The following is a 20,336-nucleotide window of genomic DNA, read 5'->3' as shown; positions in this document are numbered from 1 at the left end:
GGAAAAACTCTGGTACTAAAGCAGGCGTACAAGGTGCATTTCAGGGGAAAAAAAACGAAGTCTTTTAGTCAATTTAAAATGGACTGGTTTTATACACTTCCATCAAAAGCTGTGGAAAACCAATGTAATCATAAACTAGCTACAGATAACTCAAATATAATGTCATAATCTGATAGCATATTATGTTACTTGCTGTGTTTGGAATATAGCTGGCTTTTGTGAGTTTAGATTTGCAGAAACCATTTGAGTAAAAAAATGTGGCTGCAATTTTTAATTTCAGTATGAAGATATTTTTCCAAGTCTGAGTGGTTATGGATAATATCATGCTTAATTTTGTGCCTTTTTACACAGTTTTCTCATATAGAAATATATTGCAAATTAGCCAGGAGTGCTGACAGAGCACTTTGTTAAATTTATTAAGTAATTTAATAGAATATAATGTAATTCCTAAAAGGCAGTTTCTTAGTTGCAGTATTAGTGCATTACTAATAGTACTTTGCCATTATTGGTTCTTTACTATTTTAGAAATGCTAGTAAGAAAACAAAATAATTTTTGCTTCCCTCTTTTTTTTCTTTTATACAAGCTTGCACATGCAATTTTAATGAATCTTAAAAGAGGGTAAAATAGCCAAACTTCCTGATATGTTTGAGGAGTACCTCAAGAGAGACACTGTGGCAGTGTTGGAGAGGATTCAGTACAGCTGTCAAAATTTATATGTTCAGAGAACACAGCTGTTGTGAAACCTCTTTTAGAACATTCTCTGACTGGTAACATGAAGGCATTTCTGCCCTTACTCTCCTTCCAAGGTCTGTTGACAGTAATTGTTGCTCTTCCCAGTGTGATGCACAATACAGATGGACAGAAATGGCTTGGATCCAAGGGAAGCTCCGAAATCCCAACCGTAACATCCCCTTAGGAAAATACACTTAAATAGGTCTTTTTACAACACGCCAGCTTTGTGATATTTTATCTTGTGTTTGTATCAAGGCTTCTGCAAAGAATTCTGTTGGTAGCATTGGTAGCATAACACCTTTCTAAATGTGCAAATGTGTGTTAATAGACTAAAATTTTCCTAGAAATGCTAAAGCTGCTAAATTTTGCTCATAATACTAACACAGTGTGATGGTTCTATTCATTCCCAAATGAGCTCTATATATTTTATGTTCCTTGCCTCTCTGCCTGGGTCCAGCAGAGCGGTGTGAGGAAAGAGCTCATTGAAGGCTCAGAAAACCTGCAGTACTTGGGGAATTATGATGAAAAATAAGTATTTGACTATTTCTGACAGGGTAAATATGACTTGTAAAGGACCTAGAGGTTCATTGATTCTTTTTTTCTAAGGTCATATGGTTTTGTTTTACAGATGACCTCATTATTGCATAGGTCATCTTAATTTCCAGATTCACTGTCATTGCTGAAAAACATGTGAACGAGGATATGTGATAAAATATCCTTGACTGTACAGTTTGTAGAGATGAAAGGGATGCGAGAAATACGCTTGTTCAAAATCTTCAGTTATAAAAGCATATTCCCTAGAGCAAGCACAGATTCTTTCAAACTGAGTTAGAAAGGTCCTTTGCCTGTGTTTGTTACCATTTTCTACTAGACTGACCAGATAGAGGAAGATGATTCTGCTCTCGACTACGATTAAAAGCAGTATGTCACACTAAAGTACGAATTAATGTAAGTGAGCTTGAGGGAAAGGGCAAACTTGGATTCCTTTTCTTTCTCCTTTGCTATCGACTGTTTTCCTCCGCTGCTGCCTAGGAGTGCCTGTGATGGGTTCATCAGACAGTGCATTCTGGGTCGGTCTTGTTTTTCCATAACTGGTCTGCCAACTTTCCTTGCATAAATAACATGGAAAGTGGAAGAATTTTCCAATTGTCCACTGATGTATAAAAATCTGTTTCCAGTGCAGGGTTCTGTGATACATAATGGTTCCAATTCTGTGCCTCTCAAGCTAAAATCTGTAGTTCAGTGTTAATTTAGACACAGACCCTCTAAGGGCTGAGCTATACTGAAAGCAAGCAAAGGCCAACAATTTTTTTTTTTTCCTTTATTCCAGTGGAAACTATATTAGTAAACACTATTTTGCACTATTTACAGTGCAAGAGCTTTCTGCTGATGATACTGGAGAATATTCAATTCAGTTAACTCGTTCATATAAACAAAAGTACATGGGATCCATATTCTTGGATTTGAGCTGACAAATGCAAAAAAGTAACCAATATAGAATAATTGGGGAAAAGTACTTTTCTGTAATAAGAGGGAAACCCTTTTGATCCTTGCTACTGGAAGGGATATTTATTTTGAATGAAACTTCAGCCAATTCTGAGAACCCCCAAATCTCACTGTACTACCAGTTAAGCCTGGTTCTGATTTTAACCAAGTGCACGGTGATTCACTGTCTTCATTGATAACGGGCAAATGCTTGGGCAGAGACTCAGCAGAAGCTCCATACAACGCTCACTGACAGCAGAATATATGCAGCACTTAAACATTTGCAAGAAAATGAAATAATTTTATGTAGTCTGCATAGGACGACTTCAGCCTCAACCATACTTGCATAGCAAAGAAGGTTTTTAGTGCTCTGTGCTCTCTAGCATAAGAGGAAATGGTTTTAATATTCAGGCACCTTGGGAAACAAGTAGTTGCGGTCTTGGTTGAATAAGTGGACTGTTAGCAGCCATAAACATAAAAATTACTCATTTATGAAATGGTCTCTTAACTCAGAATGGCATTGCACTAGTACAGAATTTGACTAACTGGTTAGGTAAGATGCAAATAACACTAAAATATACACATGTCCTGGGTTCAGCAGTAGCAGTCATTTTTCTCCTTCTTAGCAGCTGGTGCAGGACTGTTTTTGACTTTCATCCTGGGAACAGTGCTGATAACAGCAATGTTTTTAGTTGTTTCTCAGTACTGTTTACTCTGACCAAGGACTTTCTGAGTCTCATGCTCTGCCAGGGAGTGGGGGAAGCCGGGAGGAAGCAGAGACAGGACACCTGACCCAAACTAACCAAAGGGGTATTCCATACCGCAGCACGTCATGCCCACTATATAAACTGGGGGCAGTTACCCAGAAGGGTTAGATCACTGCTGGGGTCGGGCTGGGTATCAGTCGGCAGATGGTGAGCGGTTGTATTCTCTTCCCTTGTTATTTCCCTTATCATTATTATTATTGGTGGTAGCAGCAGTGGTTTTGTTATATCTTAATTACTGGACTGTTCTTATCTCAACCCATGGGCGTTACATTCTTTCCATTCTCCTCTCCATCCCTCTGGGAGGGGGATAAGGAAGGGGTTAGGGGAGTGAGTGAGTGGCTGCGTTGTTCTGAGTTACCAGCTGTACTTAAACCACAACAGTTGTTTGTGGAGCCCAACGTGGGCACGAAAGGTTGAGATAACGACAGATCTGACCAGAGTGTCTAATCATATTTGTGATAAGCATTCATTGTTTTGGATTAATAGTCACTTGTCACAATGATGATTTATTGGCTCTCAAAGTTGTTGCTCTTAATCTCAGAGTTTCAGCATGTCGTACCTTACTTACAGTTGGTATTTGCTGTGATAGTGTTTATTGGCTGGTTGCCTTGAGGTAAGATTCTTGTTTCACTGTACTTCCTGGTAATGACTTGTAATACAATATACTCATTGATCATGAAACTGATCTAGCTTGCGTTCCTGGTGTGGTCATCACCTCTGTACTTTGGAAGGTATAGAATCATAGAATCGTAGAATAGTTAGGGTTGGAAAGAACCTTAAGATCAAGTTCCAACCCCCCTGCCATGAGCAGGGACACCTCGCTCTAAACCATATTACCCAAGGCCTCGTCCAACCTGGCCTTAAACACTGCCAGGGATGGAGCATTCACAACCTCCCTGGGAAACCCATTCCAGTGCCTCACCACCCTAACAGGAAAGAATTTCCTCCTTATATCCAATCTAAACTTCCCCTGTTTAAGTTTTAACCCATTACCCCTTGTCCTATCACTACAGTCCCTAATGAAGAGTCCCTCCCCAGCATCCCTATAGGCCCCTTCAGATACTGGAAAGCTGCTATGAGGTCTCCATGCAGCCTTCTCTTCTCCAGGCTGAACAGCCCCAACTTTCTCAGCCTATCTTCAATGGAGGTGCTCCAGTCCCCTGATCATTGTGGCCCTCCTCTGGACTTGTTCCAACAGTTCCATGTCCTTTTTATGTTGAGGACACCAGAACTGCACACAATACTCCAAGTGAGGTCTCACGAGAGCAGAATAAAGGGGCAGGATCACCTCCTTCGACCTGCTGGTCACGCTCCTTTTGATGCAGCCCAGGATACGGTTGGCTTTCTGGGCTGCAAGCGCACACTGAAGCCGGCTCATGTTCATTTTCTCATCGACCAGCACCCCCAAGTCCTTCTCCACAGGGCTGCTCTGAATCTCTTCTCTGCCCAGCCTGTAGCTGTGCCTGGGATTGCTCCGACCCAGGTGTAGGACCTTGCACTTGGCATGGTTAAACTTCATGAGGTTGGCATCAGCCCACCTCACAAGCGTGTCAAGGTCCCTCTGGATGGCATTCCTTCCCTCCAGCATATCAACCAAACCACACAGCTTGGTGTCATCGACAAACTTGCTGAGGGCGCACTCAATCCCACTGTCCATGTCAGCGACGAAGATGTTAAACAAGACTGGTCCCAACACCGATCCCTGAGGGACACCACTCGTTACTGGTCTCCAGCTGGACATGGAGCCATTGACCACAACTCTTTGTGTGCAGCCATCCAGCCAGTTCTTTATCCACCGAGTGGTCCATCCATCAAATTGATATCTCTCCAATTTAGAGACAAGGATGTCGTGTGGGACAGTGTCGAACGCTTTGCACAAATCCAGGTAGATGACATCAACTGCTCTACCCCTGTCCATCAGTTCTGTAGCCCCATCATAGAAGGCCACCAAATTGGTCAGGCAGGATTTCCCCTTAGTGAAGCCATGCTGGCTGTCACCAAGCACCTTGTTGTTTTTCATGTGCCTTAGCATGCCTTCCAGGAGAATCTGCTCCAAGATTTTGCCAGGCACAGAGGTGAGACTGACTGGTCTGTAATACCCCGGGTCATCCATTTTCCCCTTCTTAGAAATGGGGGTTATATTTCCCTTTTTCCAGTCATAGGGAACTTCACCTGGCTGCCATGATTTTTCAAATAATGATGGCCAGCGGCTTAGCAACTTCATCTGCCAGCTCCTTCAGGACCCGCAGATGGATTTCATCAGGACCCATGGACTTGTGCACGTTCAGATTTTTAAGATGGTCTCGAACCAGATCCTCTCCTACAGTGGGCCCAAGGTCTTCATTCTCACAGTCCCTGTGTCTGCCTTCCAAGACTTGGGTGGTGCGGTCAGAGCCTTTGCCAGTGAAGACCGAGGCAAAGAAGTCATTCAGAACCTCAGCCTTCTCCAAATCCTGTGTATGTAGTTCACCTGAGAACTTCCTGGGGGGCCTACATTCTCCGTGATCTGTTTTTTATTTGCTATGTACCTGTAGAATCCCTTCCTGTTATCCTTAATATCCCTAGCCAAGTTTAATTCTAACTGGGCCTTAGCTTTCCTAACCTGGTCTCTAGCTTCCTGGACAATAACCCTGTACTCTTCCCAGGACGCCTGTCCTTGCTTCCACTTTCTGTAAGACTCTTTTTTCATTTGAGTTTTCCTCAGGAGCTCCTTATCCATCCAAGGAGGTCTCCTGGCCCTCCTGCTGCACTTCCTTCTAGTTGGGATGCAGCACTCCTGAGCTTGTAGCAGGTGATCCTTGAAGACCAACCAAGAGTCTTGAGCCCCCCTGCCCTCTAGGGCTATATCCCATGGAACCTTACTAAGCAGGCTCCTGAAGAGGCCAAAGTCTGCTCTTTTGAAGTCTAGGGCAGTGAGCTTGCTGCACGCTCTTCTCACTGTCCTAAGGATCTCAAATTCAACCATCTCGTGGTCGCTGCATCCAAGGCTGCCCTGCAGTGCCACATTTCCAACGAGCCCTTCCCTGTTGGTGAGCACAAGGTCAAGCATGGCACCTCTCCTTGTCGGTTCCTCTATTACTTGCAGAAGGAAGTTGTCTTCCACACAATCGAGGAACCTCCTGGATTGCTTGTGCCGGGCCGTACCGTCATTCCAACAGATGTCAGGGTGGTTGAAGTCACCCATGAGAACGAGGGCCTGTGAGCGTGAGGCTTTTCCTATCTGCCTATAGAGTGCTTCATCCGCAGATTCCTCTTGATCAGGAGGTCTATAACATATCCCCACAGTAATGTCTCCCATCGCTGTTTTCCCTTTAACCCTGACCCACAAGCTCTCTGTTATCTGCTCACCTGTCCCCAGACAGAGTTCCATACACTCCAGCCTATCCCTAACATAAAGGGCAACTCCCCCTCCGTGCCTGCCAGGCCTGTCTTTTCTAAAGAGTCTGTAACCTTCCAGTGTTTAGCACTTACACATCTTTTGAAAGGCAGACTAGGGACAACTTTGGCCCTCTTCAGAAGCTATCAGGACAACTGGCTACCCTGGATTTGGAGAAGGCTGAGGTTCTGAATGACTTCTTTGCGTCAGTCTTCACTGGCAAATGCTCTGACTACACCACCCACGTCTTGGAAGGCAGGTACAAGGACTGTGAGAATGAAACGTTGGGCCCACTGTAGGAGAGGAATTGGTTCAAGACTGTCTTAAGAACCTGAACATGTACAAGTCCATGGGTCCTGATGAAATCCATCCGCAGGTCCTGAAAGAGCGGCGAATGAAGTTGTTAAACCACTGTCCATAATATTTGAAAAATCATGGCAGCCAGGTGAAGTTCCCTATGACTGGAAAAAGGGAAATATAACCCCCACTTTCAAGAAGTGGAAAATGGACGACCCAGGGAATTACAGACCAGTCAGTCTCACCTCTGTGCTTGGCAAAATCTTGGAGCAGATTCTCCTGGAAGGCATGCTAAGGCACATGAAAAACAACAAGGTGCTTGGTGACAGCCAGCATGGCTTCACTAAGGGCAAATCCTGCCTGACCAATTTGGTGGCCTTCTATGATGGGGCTACGGAATTGATGGACAGGGGTAGAGCAGTTGATGTCATCTACCTGGATTTGTGCAAACTGTTCGACACTGTTCCACACTACATCCTTGTCTCTAAATTGGAGAGACATCAATTTGATGAATGGACCACTCAGTGGATAAAGAACTGGCTGGATGGCCGCACACAAAGAGTTGTGGTCAATGGCTCAATGTCCAGCTGGAGACCAGTAATGAGTGGTGTCCCTCAGGGATCAGTGTTGGGATCAGTCTTGTTCAACATGTTTGTTTACTGACATGGACAGTGGGATTGAGTGCGCCCTCAGCAAGTTTGTCGATGACACCAAGCTGTGTGGTTCGGTTGATACTCTGGAGGAAAGGAATGCCATCCAGAGGGACCTTGATATGCTTGTGAGGTGGGCTGTTGCCAACCTCATGAAGTTTACCCATGCCAAGTGGAAGATCCTACACCTGGGTCAGAGCAATGCCAGGCACAGCTACAGGTTGGGCAAAGAAGTGATTCAGAGCAGCCCTGTGGAGGAGGACTTGGGGGTGTTGGTTGATGAGAAGATGAACATGAGCCAGTTTCAGTGTGCGCTTGCAGCCCAGAAACCCAACCGTATTCTGGGCTTCATCAAAAGGAACATGACCAGCAGGTCGAAGGAGGTGATCCTGCCCCTTTATTTTGCTGTCGTGAGACGTCACTTGGAGTATTGTGTGCAGTTCTGGTGTCCTCAACATAAAAATGACATGGATGTGCTGGAACAAGTCCAGAGGAGGGCCACGAGAATGATCAGGGGACTGGAGCACCTCCCATATGAAGATCGGCTGAGAAAGTTGGGGCTGTTCAGCCTGGAGAAGAGAAGGCTGTATGGAGATCTCATAGCAGCCTTCCAGTAATCTGAAGGGGGTTTATAAGGATGCTGGGGGTGGAGTCTTCATTAGGGACTGTAGTGGTAGGACAAGGGGTAATGGGTTAAAACTTAAACAGGGGAAGTTTAGATCGGATATAAGGAAGAAGTTCTTTACTGTTAGGGCGGTGAGGCACTGGAATGGGTTTCCCAGGGAGGTTGTGAATGCTCCATCCTTGGCAGTGTTCAAGGTTGGATTGGACAGAGCCATGGGTGACATGGTTTAGAGCGAGGTGTCCCTGCCCATGGCAGGGGGGTTGGAACTTGATGATCTTATGGTCCTTTTCAACCGTAACTATTCTATGATTCTATGATCTTTGGTTTCCTCCTCAAGCGGTCAGCCTATGAAGAAGACATTCCCTTACAGTCCCAGCTCCCCCACAAGACTATTTACAGCCTCATTTGAGAGTTATGAAGGTTTTGAATGGACTTTGGGTACCCTTGAGACCTGCCTGCTGATTGTGATGGGGATCACCATGTTGGCACACTCACAGAGTGTGTTTTACCCATGCCCATTTTATTTGGTCTTGAAAGTTAAGCAGTTGGGTTTGGGTCTTTCTAGGGTTAGACAATGATATAGGAGGACGAAGAGAGTTTTCCTGAGGCTGGACAGCCATGAGTGGCAGGGTGTGGGGGATAGTATGGCAAATATCTAGGCCAGCGGGCCCCTCCAGTGTTTTGGAGCTTCACCACTGAACAAGTACAAAATCCAGAAAAACTAGTAGAACACTTAAATGAGGTGTGTTGCCCTCCTGGTCATACCAGAGAGGGACAAATCATGGCAACGTGCTGGGGCTTGGCCTGTGTTTACAGAGCCCTATTCAACACTATCCGGCACCTTCAAAGGGAAAAAAAGTGTCTCTGGATCTGATGGCAAAGCAACAGACAACACAGCTACTCCAATTCCAAGTACAGCAACTACACTAACCCCTGTGACAAGTACAGCAGCTACTCAAACTCTGATCGCAACTGACAGCGCATCTGCTGGTGCTACTCAACCCCCAAGCACAGCGGCTGCACCAACCCTGACAACAGATACTGCAGCCACTCCAACCACAGTGATAATCACTGCAGCTAAACCAAAGGAGCAATTTGTGCTAATTGTCAGTTTCTCCTGTACGCAAGGGGAAAAGCAAAAAAGAGTAACAAAAAGCAACTTGTGCAGTGAAGAAAGATGCACTTACTATACGGGACAGCATCTGATCAGGAGTTATTATTACATGAATCAGAGGAAGAATAAGAGGTGACTTCTCGACCCCGGGCCTCAACCAAGCTACGGAATCTGTGAAAAGATTTTACCTCTCAACCAGGGGAGCACATCATCACCTGGTTGCTCCGATGCTGGGCCAAGCGGCTGACGGTCACAATCTAGAAGGTAGGGAAGCCAAGCAGCTAGGATCACTTGCTAGGGAAGGGGGAATTGACAAAGCAGTTGCAAAAGAGAAATGGTCCCTCAGCCTTTGGAGATGGCTCTTGGCAGCTGTGAAAGAAAGGTTTCCATACAAGGACTATGTTATGAGTCGTTCGGCCAAGTGGACTACTCTAGAGAAAGGCATCCAGTCTCTGGGGGAATCAGCCCTTGTAGAGATGATCTATCGCAGGCCAGATGCTTTGAATGCACCCGCAGATCCAGATGAAGTCAAATGCACACGACCCATATGGTGGATATTTACACAGAGTGCACCATCATCATATGCCTGCTCATTGGCAGCAATAACCTGGAATGACATAGCACCACCAACGGTGGATGAAATGATTCATAAACTCCAGGAGTTCAAAGACAATCTCACCCCTTCCATCATTTCAGCTGTGGAAAAACTGTCTCAGGAGTTCAAACAATTGAGAGATGATCTATCTGATCTATCCAGCTCCCCATATGTACCCACACATCCCAGCTATTAACAAAAGGCGTCCTACTGCCTGACAGAGAAAATACAGGAGATATATGCCACAGGTCACCCTGTGGTTTTACCTGTGGGATCATAGAGAATACATGATGAAGTGGGATGGAAAACCTGCCTCAGCTCTGGAGGAACAGGTGCATGAATTGGAGAACAATGGTCAGGGCTGATCATCCCATGAAAGCTGTGGCTTCAGTCTCTGCTGAACAGGTTCCCAGATGGAGTCGAAAAGCTGATTTTACTCCAGCTCCTGTGATAAAGAAGGCTAATCCCCGTCTACAATACATAAGTGAGCAATTTTGTGATGACTATTAGAGGGGCCCTGTCTCCAGCCAGGTGGAGGTAGGGGACAATCAGATTTACTGGGCTGTGTGAATTAGATGGCCTGACTTATCAGTGCCACGGAAGTATAAGGCTCTAGCAGATACCGGTGCACAGTGTACCCTGATGCCATCAAGCTGTCAAGGTGTGGAACCCATCTATATTTCTGGAGTGACAGAAGGATCCCAAGAGCTGACTGTACTGGAGGCTGAAATCTGCCTGACTGGGAGGAAATGGCAAAAGCACCCTATTGTGACTGGTCCAGATGCTCCATGCATACTCGGTATAGACTACTTCAGGAAAGGGTACTTCCAAGACCCAAAAGGGTACCAATGGGCTTTTGGTGTTGCTGCTTTGGAGACTGGGGAAATTGAGCAGCTGTCCACCTTGCCTGGTCACTCAGAAGATCATTCTGTTGTGAGGCTGCTGAAAGTCGAAGAACAGTAAATGCCAGTCGTGACCACAACAGTGCACTGGCAGCAATATCGCACCAGCTGAGACTCCCTGATTCCTATCCATCAGCTGATCCATAATCTGGAGAGCCAAGGAGTGATCAGCAGGACCCGCTCACCCTTTAATAGCCCCATATGGCCAGTGCAAAAGTCTAACGGAGAGTGGAGACTAACAGTAGACTATCGTGGTCTGAATGAAGTCACACCACCACTGAGTGCTGCCGTACTGGACATGCTAGAACTTCAGTATGAATTAGAGTCAAAGGCAGCCAAGTGGTATGCCACGACTGGTATTGCCAATGCATTTTTCTCAGTTCCTTTGGCAGCAGAGTGCAGGCCACAGTTTGCTTTTACTTGGAGGGGTGTCCAGTTCGCTTGGAACCGACTGCCCCAGGCGTGGAAACACAGCCCTACCATGTGCCATGGACTGATCCAGACTGCACTGGAACAGGGGCAAGCGCCAGAACACCTTCAATACATTGATGACATTATCATGTGGGGTGATACAGCGGAAGAAGTTTTTGAGAAAGGGAGGAAAATAATCCAAATCCTGCTGAAAGCTGGTTTTGCCATAAAAACAAAGTAAGGTCAAGGGACCTGCACAGGAGATTCAATTTTGGGGAATAAAATGGCAAGATGGATGTTGCCAGATCCCCACAGATGTGATCAACAAGATAACAGCAATGTCTCTACCCACCAATAGGAAAGAAACAGAAGCTTTCTTGGGTGCTGTGGGGGTTCTGGAGAATGCACATTCCAAATTACAGTTCGATTGTAAGCCCTCTCTATCATGTGACCCAGAAGAAGAATGATTTTAACCTCCAGATGGCTGGAAACATACGTGGTGCCCCACGCCACTGTCCGGAACACTATCCTGGGCCTTGAGAAACAAATCTTGTGGCAACAGGGCACCCCAAAGAGAACTGAGTCAGACAATGGGATTCATTTCTGGAACAACCTTATAGACACTTGGGCCAAAGAGCATGGCATTGAGTGGGTATATTACATCCCCTACCATGCACCAGCCTCTGGGAAAATCGAATGGTACAATGGGCTGTTAAAAACTACACTGAGAGCAATGGGTGGGGGAACTTTAAGACATCGGGATACACACCGAAGGCCACCTGGTTGGTCAACACCTGGGGATCTGCCAACAGAGCTGGCCCAGCCCAGTCAGAACTTTTACATAATGTAGAGAGGGGGATGAAGTTCCTATGCTGCACATAAAGAATTTGCTGGGGAAGACAGTCTGGGTTATTCCTGCTTCAGGTGAAGGGAAACCCACTCGTGGGATTGCTTTTGCTCAGGGACCCGGATATACTTGGTGGGTAATGTGGGAAGATGGGGAAGTCTGATGTGTACCTCAAGGGGATTTGATTTTGGGGGAAAACAGCCAATGAACTCAACTGTATGTTATTGCCTGCTGTGTAGCTCTTTTATAGCCCACCAGCTAGATGTCCTCAGGTCACCAGCAACTGGCCCTGACTTCCCTCTGACCATCATCCCAACAGAGAATGAACTTTGACAAAACCAGACAAGCTCAGCAGTGACCTGCCAAGTTCCGTGGGGTCAGCAGCAGGCACCAGTCCAGCGCTGCACACAGCCTCTCCTGCTCTGAAAGACTGTTACAAGATGTGGAGCCTGACATCATGGACCGAATGAACTCTGCAGCTTTATAGGGATTGGTCCATGCACTAAGGAATGATATCTCTCTGTGTGTGTGTGTATGTACATATATATATATATACATGAGACGAGAGTGATGGCATATTGAAAAATGTGGGATCTGAGCATGACGTGAATGGTATGGAACAAGGGGTGGATACTGTCTTGGGTTCAGCAGTAGCAGTCATTTTTCTCCTCCTTAGTAGCTGGTGCAGCGCTGTGGTTTTGACTTTCAGCCTGGGAACAGCGCTGATAACAGCAGTGTTTTTAGTTGTTGCTCAGTAATGTTTACTCTGACCAAGGACTCTGTGAGTCTCATGCTCTGCCAGGGAGGAGGGGAAGCCAGGAGGAAGCAGAGACAGGACACCTGACCCAAAAGGACCAAAGAGGTATTCCATGCCACAGCATGTCATGCCCACTATATAAACTGGGGGCAGTTTCCCGAAGGGCTAGATCACTGCTTGGGTTTTGCTGGGTATTGGGCAGTGAGTGATGAGCGGTTGTATTCTCTTCCCTTGTTTTTTCCCTAATTATTATTATTGGTGGTAGCAGCAGTGGTTTCTGTTATACCTTAGTTACTGGGCTGTTCTGATCTCAAACCGTGGGAGTTAATTCTTTCTCCTCTCCATCCGTCTGGGAGGGGAGAAGGAAGGGGTTAGGGAAGTGAGCGAGCAGCTGCGTTCTGAGTTACCAGCTGGGCTTAAACTGTGACAAGATGATGTATCAGCTCTTAAAAATTTTTTTCAGAATTTTAATATATTTTAATAGCTCCTTCTGGATTCCATAGGCACTATTATCGTTGCAAGTTTTATTGTTCCCTTTGCCTCTGCCTGCTGTTTGCATTTACAAGCTACTTACAAGTGTCCTGTAAACAACTCCTGAACCTTTCTCCAGAATCTTACATTTAATACTGTGTATGTAAAGTGCAGGAAAAGCACATTTCCTCAAATTTTCATTGTTTAATGTGATATGATGCAAATTAAAGTGAAAGTTTCATCCCCTGCTTTCCACATGAAGTTCTGGTAATAGATTTCAGTGGACAGGCAAGTGTGTTTGCTGATTTCTCCAATTATGTCACATACAGTTTGGTTATTTATGCTGTGCTCTAAACTCCTAAAACCTTGATTTTGGCTAATAAGAGTAATAAAAAGTAGTAGAGCTGCTGCTTCTTCAGAGTCCTTTTTTGGATATTCTTAAAAGAATACTGTCCATTGTACAGAACAAGTCGTACAGAATAGTTAGGTGTTGTTTATACTGTGAGGGAACTTCATAAATTAGAGGTCAGCATTCTATCCAGTGTCAGATTGTGTTTTCTAAGGCTAGTTTGCAGTAATGCCCTAACTTAGATAGTCACTGTGGTTTCCAATCCGTTTTCTTTTCTGTTCTAACCTTTTCAAGTCTGGTGTTTACTAATTGAAAGAACCACTTTGCAAAATTAAGGTTGTAATACTAAGTTCACTGCAGTCGGCTTTCAAAATAAGGCTAACAGATGGCGAAGACATTTTGTGCACAGCATCCATTAAATTTAATTGGAAGTTGAAATCTGTGTTTACTTAGTATCTTTAAAAATCTTGTACCTCCTTCTGTGTTAGACATTCAGTAATTGTCTTAGGTGTCTGAACCCCAATTCAGGCTTTTAAATATATTGTGAGACCCACTTGTTCCCAAGTCAGCGTATAGTTTCAAACTTCTATACCATTATTCTTAAAATATTCAATAAAACTATGTCACAGATGGTAGATCCTGTTAACATAAAACTGTTTCTTGTCTCAACATACCCTGTTATGCCTTCAAAAAATAGTGATATGAGACAGTACTTTTTCAGTTCTTGAAGTTTCCCACCATGAAAGTGAGGGAACTCTTGACATCTTCCAGTTTTCAATGATTTAATGCTGGTCTACATGCTGCACATTGAACATTCAGTGCAATGCACACACTATTTCAATTCATCAACACTAAGCTCTCATGAGTTTTGAAATGTCATACATCAAAATAAACTCTCTAGTGCACTAGTAAGAAGTTTTTGTTCCTTTCTCACGTGTGCTAATTGCAGCCAGCTGTTAAATGTCTAGTCTTAGTGGTATCTGTAGAACACTACTTATTTAAAATAAAAAAAAAAAAAAGGTGGAAAAAAGAAGGAAAGAAATACACCATTGCATTGCTTTAATCACAGCCACTGCCTGGATATGGCATTCCCTCTATAGGAATGAAAAAGTAATGAATGGGAAAATACCAAAGGTCAATTAGAGAAACATTTCATACATTCAGTGAAAGTAGTGTTTGTGGATAAATACTCTGCAAGGAGAAAATCTAATGAGCAACCTCTTAAGGATTAACTCCCTGAGCCTGTATTGCTCTCTTCACCTCAGCTAACCATTACTTTTGTACTCCATTAACATTATATGTGTATTATGATATTCAGAAACTGTCATCAAGACTCATATCCCATTTTGACAAATACAGTGCAAAAATTGGGCCTTAAAAATTGTCTGAAAAATGTGTAACTATTAATTTTGTTTCAAGCAGCTGTTTGAATGACCTTGCACATAACATGCCTTAAATATTGCTGGTTTTGGAAGGAAGGAGTTCAGGATTCTCTTAATCTGTGCCTGAAAATTATCAATAGCTTATCTGTCTTTCAGGTGAAGGAAGCCATGCAGAGAATCCATGACCGAGGAAACATAGGGAAACTAATTCTGGATGTGGAGAAAACACCCACTCCTCTGGTGAGAGCAAAGAGCTATGTACATGGTGTACAGTCACAGAGGTTAAAACATGGTAGGGACTTTTGGAGACATGTCCCGTATGATTTTGGTTGTATACTGTTTTTATTCTAAATCCACAGCACCTAAATACAACCAATAATAACCATTTATATACTTAAAGTGAAATACAACTGTAATCCTAGAGTCCCAGAAGTCATTTTTCTATACTGAATGGCTATCTGCCTCTGTGAAACATGTCAACATGTCAACAAGATCGGGATAAAACTGCTACATCTATTTCTGTCCCTGTGATAGGAAACAAATAGACATTTCACGTAATGCAAAATTCCTGTATTAATAAGTGAATTGAACAGAAAAAGACACAGTCAATATTACTGCAGTGTACAAATGCAGAAGTGCTGATTCCCTCACATAAGTCAGAGTATAGTTTTGATAGGAATGCCTTGTAATTTTTTATAATATATGAAGAAGCACAATATCTAAATAGTCCCTTCTAGAAATGTTCTGAAGGAAGATAGTTGCGATGGAGCTCTGATCCACTGCATTTGGAGCACTTGACATGGCACTGAAACATTAGAGAGCAGTAGTAAAAGGAAATCAGACTCATGTCTACACATTCGCTGCTGATGTAGGGAAAAACAGTAAAGAAGATAATGAAAGTCTGACTTCAGATCAATACTGATGTCTGAAGTCTGCTTTCAGATTTGAGATGGCTTCTGTTTCAAAAGAACAGAAAAGAACCTGGAATTACAGTTAAGTTCTTAGTTGTGCTTGCTCTGAAACTGGCCCCAGAAATGGTACAAAATCATTGCAAAGAAAAAGAAAGCTTCTGGGACCTCACATGCAGAAACTGGGCATTATTTTGCAGCTGAATTGTATCCGGAAACTATAAACAAGAATCCATAACACAACATTAACACATTTATTCCACCTGTTCTCTTGATACTGTATATTCACAATAGCCATTGGTTAACAGGTGAGAACAAATCTGATGCAGTTTCATGCAAGTGTGTTTATTCAAAAATGTGGGTAACTTCAGACCATTGCTTTTCTCCATTAAAATCAGATTGTGTTTATTTCCAGCAGAGACTAGTAACCAAACAGGAAACATACAATATCACTGCATTTCTCTTTAAAAAGTAAATGGGCCATTTGCATAGTTGGTTTTGAAGCAGTTATAAGCTAATACAGGAATCTTCTTGTGTCCTAAAAAAGGTAATGTTGGTGTATAAGAGAACTCAGTCATACTAATCTATGCTGTTAAACATTGCCACCTGTCCAATTTAGACTTTGGTTGTGCCTCCAGAGAGAACATGAAGTACAGGAGAGTCTTGCATGTTTATACAGCTTATAATAAATAGTCACATGTGAAAAAACACAATGCACTCCTTACTGTCCTGAACTACAAGTTTCTGCAACTGCCTAGTACCTGTACAGGCATCTTCAGTAAAACCACAGACATGCAGTTTCTCCCCACTCCCATACGATCCAAAATTTGCACTGCCATGGGTATATTGTGTGAGCATCTACAGATCCACTGCTCTGGGTTTTCATGACACTGTGCCTTCATGTGGGGCTAGATCTCATTCATTAGCTGGCATTAAAGAGGAGAGTTACTGAAAGAGCAGATGCAGGCATTGAAACCAGAGGTCTGACACATTCTGTGAACTTCCTACATAGTCGTATTTCCTATGCCAGACCCTCAGTATCAGTACAAGTGCACAGATCTACTTGTGCAGTTGTCCTGCAGAGCAGCTTTCTGTTACATAAGTTCAGCTGTGAGCAATGAGGGAATAGCTTACAATTATAGCTGGAAGTGGTGTAGTGGCCAACAAAAGTTTTACACAGGCAGAATGTTTATTTTCATGTTGCAGCCATATCTTCTTTCATCTTTAAACTCACTCTTTCAAATGAATTAAACTGAAATAAGGATGAATGAAACAGTTTGAAAAGTGCTCAGATGTCCTTCATCTTTCATCCTACAGATGGCCAATGACAGCACAGAGACAAGCGAGGCTGGAGAAGAAGAAGAAGACCATGAAGGGGATAATGAGAACAAAGAGCGCATGCCATTCATCCAGTAACAGCCAGAGGTGGTGGAAGCAGACAGACTGGGGAAGTAGAAGGGAACAAGTCTGGGAAATTATTCTGTGCATCAGTGAACAAATGCTGTAGTACAGTGTGTGTTGTATTTGTCTGCAGTCAGCTGAGCTATGAGCTGTTGATCATTGTTGTTTTGAACTCAAGTGCCATTCTCATCCAGTGCAGTATTATGACATTCCTGTGTAATACCAATTTCCCTGTAGGAGTCCCATGGATTTTTCTGTTCTGGTTTAAAAGTCTTATTAACTTACTGTGTAATTTTAGATGGGCATCCTTCTCATGCAAATTCCAACATTTTGAGTAAGTTTATTTGGGAATTTTGGGCTTTTTTTCCACAAGTTGGAAAAAGTAACAAAAAGAAATTACCCACGTGCTGTCTGGAAGATTATAGTAACTGGAGGGAGGATTTTATGTTTGAGGATTTTCAGTGTTAAAATAGCTTTCCTTTTATGAACCACAGATGAAAGTTGCAAAAAAGAGGTTTCATTTTCCTCAGTCATGCTTTATCATTTCTTAAGCAATCCTATCTTCATTTTCAGAAATATCTCATTTACAGTTGTGGAATCTGAAGTTGGGCAAGAAACCATTAATTGAGAGACTTTAATTCATACTGTATAATCATGTTAGTCATCAGCACTAGTAATTAAATACTTCATACTGAGTGCCAACTCTCATGCTTTCCTGTTGATCTGAGCAATCACCCCGTACATTACAGGCAAAGAAAAAGGACAATGAGCCACTATTTTTAGACCCAGAACTTTAATTGCTTGTAGCGGTTGGTATTGTTATTGACAGATCAACATCTTCAGCCAAGGGCACACTGACTCTTCTGCATCCAAAATACAAACCAATTTTAAATCTCATTTTTAAATCATATTGGTAAGGATTACTCATCAGTATGGGGAAAGAACTGCTCTGAAATTGATAATGTGTTGATTAACTATCAAGCAGGATCTGAGCTCCTAACAGAATTAGGAGCTATTTAAAATGAGTTTTAGGCCTTAATCCCATCAGAAATTACGCACAGGGATAACCTTATCTAGATAAGTAGTTCCATCAAAAGCTCTGCTCCATATGTAAGTTATGTTTGTAATTATTTGCGGGATCAAGTATTCAAAGACCAGCTAGTCTTACCTACCTCCCACTAGTGGAAACTGTATCTAATCATGACAAAAGTAAATCTTTTTTCCATGTCTTTCACCTATCAAAGCAGCAGCTACTTAGGTCCTCAGTTGTTCTAACAATTCTAAAATGACTGCAGTCACCTACAGTAGAAATAGGAATGTCAGAGATCTTATTTAATGCCATGTATCTTTCTTTGAATTCTTTGTTTTCTTCTTCTTCTTTCAAAAGAAAGTATTTTCCCAGGCACAGTTAGTTGTTCACCTAAATCTACAAGTGTCCTGTAGTGATAAAAGTTAAAAACTAATACAGAAAAGTGGAGGAGGAGGGCTCCTGAGGCTTTTCTTAAAGTGAAAAGACTTGTGGGTCTGGATGACTTTTATGTGTGGTTTAAGAAGGCTCTTGTTTCTTCTGTTTGTTTCATCTTCCTGAGTATTAATGTCCATCTCCTTACACTGTACTCATAAAGTTGCTGTTCTAATACCAGATAATTGTGCAGAATGTTCATCCAGAAGGATTTTCCCTTGGGTTAAACTCAGAAATATTGAGAAGAAATAACTTTGGAGAAAAATGCCAAAAGAGCTTTTGAAATATTAACTGAACCAGAACTTTAGTTTTCTCTAGATGTTGATACAGAGCTTCACTATGATTGATTTCTCTTCAGCTTGAACTTGCTTGCACTTCCAGTGCCATATCAGGCCCAAACAGGACTTTATTCACAGAAAAAAAATGTATATTCAGTGAGAGTTTCCATGTATTGGGCTTGACAATTGGGCTTTTAAGAAAGACCAGTAAGTTTTCACGACTCACAAGCTAACAACAGTAGGAAACATGGCCAGTTTTGTTTTGCAGCTAGTGTGATGATGTCCTGCAACAAACCTTAACATAACTAGAAATTTTGATTTGACACCAAAGTGAGCAATATTGCTGGTGACCTTAGAGCTGCCAGTGAAGTGGCATTCTCAAGGCCTTAAATTAGTAGGGCAAGCAGAATAGCAAATCCATTCTTCTGTTGTAAACTGTGTTATAGTTGGCTCTACATTTAAATTACCCTTTGAGAGATACAAAGGTGGGTGATCTTGAACATGGCCACAGACACCATAGAGACAACAATCAGGTGAAACCATTTTTGCTAGTTCTTTCTGGTTTTGTTAGCAAGGCAAGAATACTCTTCATGCTGTTCCATACCAATGATAGGGCCATTTTCTGATCAGCAGAGTGTCAGGTAATTGCGGTGAGTACAAAGGAATACTTCTGGATCTACCCAAGTGCAACACAGATAAGCACTACCATCATCAACCTAAACTCTACTCTGACTTCTACTGGTATAAACATGGCATGTGAAGGTTACTACTAAAATGAATGGAAATTTTCCAGGTATCTGTTCTGGAAGCAGGATTTGTGCTAGCAGAATTTGGCCCACAAGTCCTAAGTACCTTTTAGAATACCACAAACAGTAGTATCGCATCTGAAGTGACAAAGGTCACACTATCCAAAATGATGATGCTGAGACTTGTTACTGAGACACCAAATGAAGGTTTGTGCTTACTACTGACAGTGTTTTTCAACAACTCTTAAGACAATTGGATTGTTTCTTCAAGTGAAACAAATTATTTCTCAATTTGCCTTAAAGGAACTGTGAAAGCTTTTCTTTAACTTAAGCCTGATTGAAGTGAACTGAAACACTGTTTAATTGTATTTGTTGCTTTAGAGCTTCTGTTATATTGTGCCTACAAAGCAGATTATGTTTACATAAAAATATAAATAAAATATGGAGCATAGCATTACCCTTGTCTTACGTGTTTTATTCTAATATTATGGTCACATTAAGGAACTGACTTTGAATTGGTCGAGAGGAAAATTTGAGGTCTTATTTTCCATTTTTGTCATTGAGGAATATACACATTTTTAGTTGTTTTTGTTACAGAGTACATCAAGTTTAATAAAATGGCTGAGTGTGCTACTTTACAGAACATTATCGATATAAAATGATATAAAATGTTGGATGTTACAGTCTAAGAAATTGAAAACAATATATAAGCAGCATTCATGAAGTGTTCAGAGAGGTGCATTTTTTTACAGATAGAAACTGTTTTCCAGAATTTGAGCA

The 20,336-nt window shown here is 42.6% G+C and overlaps 1 protein-coding gene across 1 annotated transcript in view; it reads left to right on the top strand.

Moving 5' to 3' along the window:
• The window catches only part of VAT1L (vesicle amine transport 1 like), a 67,358-nt gene extending 47,345 nt beyond the window's left edge, over positions 1–20,013 (top strand). Inside the window, exons 8-9 of the mRNA XM_061346732.1 lie at positions 14,918–15,001; positions 16,987–20,013. Of these exons, the coding sequence (XP_061202716.1) occupies positions 14,918–15,001; positions 16,987–17,085 (183 nt within the window). The 3' untranslated portion in view covers positions 17,086–20,013. The remainder of the gene's footprint in view (positions 1–14,917; positions 15,002–16,986) is intronic.
• Positions 20,014–20,336: the final 323 nt, after the last annotated feature.

Source organism: Neopsephotus bourkii, unplaced genomic scaffold, assembly GCF_033783945.1.
Source record: "Neopsephotus bourkii isolate Nb327-2 ecotype Australia unplaced genomic scaffold, CSIRO-AGI_Nbou_v1 NB_274, whole genome shotgun sequence".
In the NCBI taxonomy this organism is placed as follows: Eukaryota; Metazoa; Chordata; class Aves; order Psittaciformes; family Psittacidae; genus Neopsephotus; species Neopsephotus bourkii.
The sequence above is the reverse complement of the archived record's forward strand: the minus strand, read 5'-3'. Positions and strand labels throughout refer to the sequence as shown.